This window comes from Lygodium microphyllum, chromosome 30, assembly GCF_053477565.2.
Source record: "Lygodium microphyllum isolate KBCC chromosome 30, Lygodium_microphyllum_v1.1.10, whole genome shotgun sequence".
In the NCBI taxonomy this organism is placed as follows: Eukaryota; Viridiplantae; Streptophyta; class Polypodiopsida; order Schizaeales; family Lygodiaceae; genus Lygodium; species Lygodium microphyllum.
The window spans coordinates 54,180,532-54,188,207 of record NC_141164.1 but is presented as its reverse complement, the minus strand read 5'-3'; the positions used below and the strand labels follow the sequence as shown (position 1 = coordinate 54,188,207).

The 7,676-nt window shown below is 42.6% G+C and overlaps 1 protein-coding gene across 1 annotated transcript; it reads left to right on the top strand.

The window, feature by feature from the left end:
• Positions 1-894: 894 nt before the first annotated feature.
• Positions 895-4,907, top strand: LOC148009861 (cysteine proteinase COT44-like). Its single transcript, XM_087672634.1, has 5 exons — positions 895-1,722; positions 2,000-2,241; positions 2,361-2,501; positions 3,226-3,786; positions 4,250-4,907. The coding sequence occupies exons 1-5, from the start codon at positions 1,206-1,208 to the stop codon at positions 4,364-4,366; spliced, it is 1,578 nt and encodes a 525-aa protein (XP_087528760.1). The 5' UTR covers positions 895-1,205; the 3' UTR covers positions 4,367-4,907.
• Positions 4,908-7,676: the final 2,769 nt, after the last annotated feature.

Below are 7,676 nucleotides of genomic sequence, written 5' to 3'. Positions count from 1 at the left end.
TTCGTTTTGTTTTATTGAGAAATAAGATGGCTCTCTTAACTTCATCATTGGCATATTGAGGCACAAGTTATTAATTATTAACAATAGAAATCATTAATATCTATGTAATTAATGCTACGGGTACTTGAATTTAAATAAAATATGTATATATTAATAACATAGTAAAATTAACATTAATATACACAATGCACAAAATTAGAAAAATACCGGGTTTATTATTGTACCATAAAATTATAACTATTTTACAATAGTAATATTAATATGATAGCTACATGTAATATTGAAGACTTGATGTACATTGGTGTATTATTATCTACAAAATGTAAATTATTAATTAATAAGTTATTATCTTAATCTGAAATATAACAATGTTTAACGTTCTGGCAATACGACCCGGGACTCGGTGTGTGGGTGTGAATAGTACTCCATATAGTGCAGCCTAAGCGGGGAGGGCCTAGTTTAAACGGAACCTTGGTCTGTTGTGAGCAGTCTCATCACCACCTTATGAGATTGTGCAAAATGTGCAGTGGGCAAACAATAATGACAATGGAGGGGCAGTTAAAGGGGCCACCGCTCAAGCGAAGACCTCGTGGGGTTGCCACGCGCGCGACGAGATTCAACTATCTAAATTTTGAAATGCCTCAAATTTTGCTGCGAACTGTACGAGGGCACGTACACTCGATAGATGCGTAGTCGCATCCCGAATGCTCTGCTCCTTAGACATTTGACTCCCTAGGTACTTTTACACGGGGATTTAAAACTCGGAAATTTAGCAGATAAATGTCCACATGACTCTTAATTTAACAGGGATTTATCAGTTGACTACAATTAGCGGAGGGTTAGCAAGGACACTGCTTTTTAATAGGCTACGGCTTCATCTCTGCAAGCCGGCGCCTTTTCTGCTCGTCTCATTGAGTCCTGTAGGCTGTCTTACTCGTATACAAGTGTCTCTCTCTCTCTCTCTCTCTCTCTCTCTCGCCTTCTTGTCTGTGCACCGTTTGTCAAAACCGTGCATCGGACAAGGCGGCCTTGCAGTCGGTTATCAACACTGCTACGGCCGTCTCCATTCTCCACCTCCGTCTCCATCTCTACCAAACGGTGCATCAGACAAGGCGGCCTTGCAGTCGGTTATCAACACTGCTAGGGCCGTCTCCATTCTCCATCTCCTTCTCTCCCCCGTTTACCTTCCACCACATGCTCCGGCCATGGCCTCCCTCCCCCGCCTCCCTCTCCTTTCCGTCCTCTGCTTAACCCTCGCCTGCAGCCTCGCTTCCACCATCCTCCTCCCCTCCGTGATCTCCAGCTCCATCCTCGATTACTCCCCGGACGATCTCCACTCAGAGTCGCGCCTCTGGTCGCTTTTCGATGCTTGGAACCACAAGCATGGGAAGCACTATCCTCCATCCGCAACCGAGGAGAAGAGCAAGCGGTTTAATACCTTCCGACGGAACCTGCGTCACATCCACGAGCACAACCAGAAGGGATCCTCTTACAGGCTCGGACTGAACAGGTTCGCCGACCTCTCCAACGAAGAGTTTAAGGCCTCCAAGTTTCTTGGCCTCAGGCTTACTGCCGCCGCAGACAGTGAGCGCAGGAGGAGTTTGTACAATGACGGCAGGAAACAAGCAGAAATCAAGAGCTGCAGCCCTAGCCAGCTTGCGCCCTCCTTTGATTGGCGAGAGCAAGGCGTTGTTTCGGCCATCAAAGATCAAGGAAGCTGCGGTATGTATACGTTTCTTTTCTTTCCTGTTTCCCTTGTTATCCATTCACTTGCATTGTCAGCAAATTTTTTCGCTTCATAGTTTAAGATTGTTAGCTGATTCGAGGTGCTGCAGAGGGAATGCCAAATCCGTTGCAATTTTTGTGCTTGTTGAGTAGACATTTTGATCGGTCCTGGGCTTTATTGCCTTCCAGTCCTGTCTGCTTACCGATCATTTAGTATGTCTCCGTGATTTAGGCCATTACTAAATATAATTCGATGAGTGTCACGTTATTTCAGGAAGCTGCTGGGCGTTTGCTACTATTTCTGCTGTCGAGTCGATTAACGCCCTAACGACCGGCGATTTAGTAAGCCTTTCCGAGCAAGAATTGGTTAGTTGCGATGGCTCTAATTATGGCTGCGATGGTGGAGACATGGATTTGGCTATGGATTGGATCATCTTCAATGGTGGTGTTGACACAGAGGATGATTATCCTTACAGTAGCGGCAATGGTGATACAGGCTTTTGCGACAGCAGCCTGGTTTGTCAACACGATCTCTCGCAATGTGTTGTTCCTCATGATTACTATGATCAGTAGTGGATGTTAATAACACACGCAGTGAAGAAACTGCTGAATGTTTTTATTTTTCCTTTATTCAGCTCAATAAGAGGGCGGTGAGCATTGACAGCTATGCGGATGTGACTTCTTACGACGAGGATGCTCTTCTGTGTGCGGCGTCTCAGCAGCCAGTGATTGTGGCTATAAACGGGGGAGCGTTCGACTTTCAGCTGTACGCGGGGGTGAGTGTCTGTTTGACAGCTGGTTTTTCTTTACTCTACCAAGCAGTGAATCTGAAGCGCTGGTTTTAGGCAACATTTGTTGAGGCCATATATGTTGCCATACAAGCAGGTCGCAATAACTAAATCAGGTCGCAATAACTGAATCATGCAGGGGCTGCAACTTAAAAAGTACGTCTTGTATCAGATGCAATGGTTGATTTATGCCAAGAACTTAGAGTGGTGTAGATGAGATGGCGAGTTTATAGATGCAAGTTGAAACTCTTGAGCTACATAGATGCGAATTGCAATATGTAAACATAAATCCAGCTCACAACCTTTATCAGACGCCAATTGCAATGCGTAAATATTTCATACTAATCGTCCATTATCAGATTCCAAGTGCAATGTGAACGCTTCAAACTAATCACCCAGCTCGCTTTTACTTCAAATTGCAAACTACTAGTTGTATTGTTAGATTCTCCTTCGCCTGCAAATTGAAGCGCACGTCTTAACACTATTGCCCGTCGAGTTATTTAAATGCTCACGTAGATCAGTCCTGTAATCGAAAGGTCGAGCTTTTAAAAGTCAATGTCTGAGCCATTTATATATGTGGAGAGAGTGGACATTTCAATGGCATTATCCAGCTAATACATGTGAAGAGCTAAATTATGCACGTGAAGAAATGGTTCAATCGTAAGCTATTCTTGGCCTACAAAGTAATGTGCACGTCTGGCCGCTGTTGCAGGGAGTTTTCGACGGGAACTGCCCAGGGGAACCGGACGATTTGGATCATGCAGTGGTGGTGGTAGGGTGGGGATCATCAGATGGGCTGGACTACTGGATAGTGAGGAACTCATGGGGGACGGACTGGGGGTCGGAGGGTTACATATACATGGTGAGGAACACGGGGGACCGGGAGGGCATCTGCGGGATCAACAGCGAGCCATCGTACCCGATCAAGCTGTCGGTGGCGCCACCGAGCCCCGACGTGAGTGACGGGCCGACGCCCTCTCCCCAGCCTGGATGGGAGCCCCCTCCCCCCGTCAAGCCCCCTCCCTCCCCCCCTCCCCCGGTCAAGCCCCCTCCCCCTCCCCCCTTCTTCCCCCCTCCCTCCCCCGAGGAGAAGTGCGATTCCTTCTTCACCTGCCCCCCTCATCAGACCTGCTGCTGCATCTTCGACTTCGTCGACTTCTGCTTGATCTGGGGATGCTGCGACTACCAGTCTGCTGTCTGCTGCGACGACCACCTCTCCTGCTGCCCCTCTGACTACCCCATCTGCGACCTGAAACACGGGCTATGCTTGCAGGTATTGTTTGTATGGATGAGCCTGAACTTTCCATTTTTATTCCTGGGCGAATTTTGCCAGAATTTATACTATGTGCTCTCTCGGAAAGGTGTTTTAAGTAAGTTGGCAAATTTCAACCGGCTTTAGGGCTCCATTCATTCTGCATTGCGGGAAACCGTTGCTCAAATGTGGAAGCGTAAACATTGTGAGCTCTTGCAAGGGACACCCTCCCAACTTTGTCGTTGCAATGGGGAGAGGGACGGACTTCACGAGCCATCCCATTCTTTTGGCCTGTAGCATTGGAGAACAGGGGAAAGCATGTGCAGAGGGCTGCCAGTAATCCCCTCTGCAGTAACTCATCTCAATGTGTTGAGTTACTAATGAGCCGCAAAATTCTGCTGATAATGTGTGGGTTTTTTAAATCATCCTTTTCATGATTGAATAGAAATGCAACTAAAATGTTTTGGTTAAATGATTTTATCAGGATTACGGACCTGGAGCTGCAGCTAATGGAGTTCCCCTGCAAGAGCGCACTAGGGCAAAGTTCCATAACCCTCTAGGCTTTGATGACTGGCTACTTCCTTTGGCTGCCGCCCAATAGTGCTCCCCACTCAGCAATCGTTGTTCAGACAGTTTTATGCCAGCTGGATATTACTTTCCTTTCGACCGGCATCTTTTATCTCTTATCTCGTATATAATTTTGTAAATGTAAAGTTTTGTACACTTGTTTCCTTGATTCGTTCACCATGACAGTCGTTGTCATCTTGGAATCCACGTTGTGACAATGCCATTGTCATTTTGGAACCCTTACTGTGAACAGTTAATACAAGTGTACACAGCTCTCTCGAACTTGGGCGTCGTCTCAGTCCCACAACGTATTTATTCAGTGTGCCAATATTATATATGTATTCAGAGCGTGGCCACCACGGACCGCTCAAACATGTAAATCTGTCTTCGCTCTGCAATGATCATGTATGTTAGGCAGAATGTATTGCTCAGAAAAGTCTGAAGGACTGCAGTAATTATGATTAGAAGATAAGATGTTACTGGACCGGGTACAGGCCACAGCAATCTTCCATGTAATAATGTTGATGTGATGTGATTGTGAACTTTTTTATGATTGTAGACCGCAGGTGGCGCAATTGAGTCTTCGGGTTTTCTTTTTCTTTTTCCTTTTGGCCACATCCTGTGTGAATATATATTTGTTTGCTTTAGATCGAGTCTTTTTAGACGCTTCACTGTTTGTTCTGGTCGACATGGACGTTTGCAAATTGCCACCAGTTGTTGCCGTTATGTTGAGTCCCCTTCATGTTCATGTTGGATGCCAGTCCACACTGCATGGCATTGAGGATTTCTCACAGTGTAAGGGTTAAGGAAAAAAACGCGTTAAAATACATGTGTATACTAAAATAGCGTAGAATGCGTAAAATACACGTATATCAGAATAGAAATTGTCACAGCTCGAAACAGGAAAGCTCTTAAGTTTTTGTACGAAAAGGACGAAAATGATAGATCAACCTATTTATGTAAATGCAGTCGAGTCTGCGATTTTTGTTATTCATTTGCTTGCTTGCTTGAGTGTAGGAGAGGGAGAAATTGAGTGGTTGCGAGGATTAGGAGCTATGGCCTTTGGAGCATCGCATGGATTGTGGAGCTATCAACAAACAAGCCTTTAATTGAAGAGGTGAGTTGGTAAATTTGCTATATCTTGAACTTAGTATTGCTTTTGTTTTTGGAATGGAAGAGAGTGCACGATTGGTTTGAAAAGAACATAAGGTGGCTAGATGAGAGATGACTGAATGTGGATGAGTACAAGATTTACTCGGGAGGAATGTAACTCTAGGTAGGTGAGAAGGCCCAACAACATGGTTGACAATCATGAAAATAATTAGATTTTGATTGTTATCCCACTTGTGAGAGATGGCTCAACAATGTGGTTGATAACTCTTGAAAACAATTAGATTTTGATTGTTGTCCCACTTGTTATGTACTAGCGTGCAAGGAACGCTATCCTGCTTCGTCGCGAAGTGGGACTTATCGCACAATGGGTAATGCTATCACAAAAACATCACACGCTATATTCCTTTATTCACAACCCCTCTCTCTCATCCCATTTACACCTTCCCCCTTGTGTATTTGCACTCACTCAATCACTCTCTCTCTCTCTCTCTCTCTCTTTCTCTTCCACATGTATAAAAGGCCAATTATGCATTTACATCAAGGAGTACATAGACTCATATTGGAACCCCGAGAAGAACACCAAGGAAAAGAGAATTCTCTTGCAAGAAAATCTATCTTGTAACATCAACAAGCTTGTTTATTATGTTTCATATGATCACATTGAAGAAAAGAATACCAGGCACAACAAATCTTCATGCAGCATCATGTAAATCTCTCACGGATTTGATAGAATCAACCATATTTTTCAATATCTTCATAAAATCCATCAATAGAACAAAGAAAGCAAAAGAATACACCATCTTTGAATGGAAACACATCACATAGTATTCATCTTTAATATCTTCATAGTCTTCTCTCTCAATCTCTCATATACAATCACTTTGGTTGAGTAAAATTGGCTATCTCTGACTCTCTCTCTCTCTCTCTCTCCATCAATAATATATCATATTCTCACTACAATCTCTTATAATCACCTTTAATAATTCTTCTTAGGTCGTGGATACCCTTTCCAAGAGGTATATCTGATATGAAAAGTCACCAGAGCCACTACAGTGTCCTTTCGTAGCTCACTATTGTCACTTCACTCTAGTCTTCACTTGAGTCTTCAGCAGCTATTTCTTCTACTTTTTTCAGCTCTTTTGCACTTGTATTCACCTTTTTCTAAGACTAGAAAACTTTCCCAAGCTACACATCCATCAGAACACATACAGAAGTATACAGAACAATCACAGAACAGTACCAGAACAGCTACAGTATAGAACATAATAGACAGAGGTTCTACAGAAGACCTACAGAAGGTTATCAAAACCGGCTTTACAAAAGACCTATAGAAGGTTACAGAAGGTCATTAAAACCACATAACTCATATTCAAACCATTCCAAACTTTCACAAACCATTCAATAAGCTTTCACAATATCTCAATTTTCATTAGTCAATACTCTATCCCTCCTTACAGAAGACAATCAGAACAAAGCAAACCAAAACAAAATAAAACAGAAGGTATACAGAATCAATCAGAATATCACAGAACCACTAATAAACATCATGAATTTTCAAAACACAATCAATATCATTCAAAATACTCTCAAACCACTTTCAAATAAATCAATCATCTCATAAAATCAACCATTCAGCTCTCAAAAACAACAAAAATCAGTCAAAAAACAAGTCATTTCAACACTCAACATATCCCCACACTTAATAAGGAAGCGTCTTCGCGACCCAAGAAAAAGGAATACAAGTGCATTTAAAATTGCAACTTTAATCTTCAATCTCTTTTAAAAAAGAATCCATCCATTACGATCTCAACTTATAACCTGTTTTTGATATAAAAATACAAAGAAAGGAAAACCCTTTACACATTAACATCGCTTATCAAACTAGAAAATCACAATAAATTTGTAAAGGATATAAGAGTTTTCTTCTTCTTCATCAGCATCAGCTTCAACTCTGCAACCACGACTCCATCTCCACAATTCTTCAAAATGTAGCTCGCACACGAAATCCAATTCAATAGGAAATCACCACGTTCGTTTTACATAAATGAATTCACAACATAAACACTAATATAACACAACCATTTGAATAACTCCTCCAAAAAGAGAGATTTTCATTAAAAAACATCCACCATACATTGAAAAGGTATCGATGAAGATGATCCCTCTTGAAAGATTGATGTTGTCGGAAACGATCCATAGACAAGGATTCATCTACAAAGGTTTTAGGAGGA

What these genes read in the sequence shown, in the direction of transcription:
- LOC148009861 (XM_087672634.1), top strand. Translation starts at nt 1,206, where the DNA reads ATGGCCTCCCTCCCCCGCCTCCCTCTCCTTTCCGTCCTCTGCTTAACC. An exon ending in CAAAGATCAAGGAAGCTGCG is followed by an intron (nt 1,723 to 1,999) that starts GTATGTATACGT and finishes ACGTTATTTCAG; the next exon opens with GAAGCTGCTGGGCGTTTGCT. An exon ending in GCTTTTGCGACAGCAGCCTG is followed by an intron (nt 2,242 to 2,360) that starts GTTTGTCAACAC and finishes TCCTTTATTCAG; the next exon opens with CTCAATAAGAGGGCGGTGAG.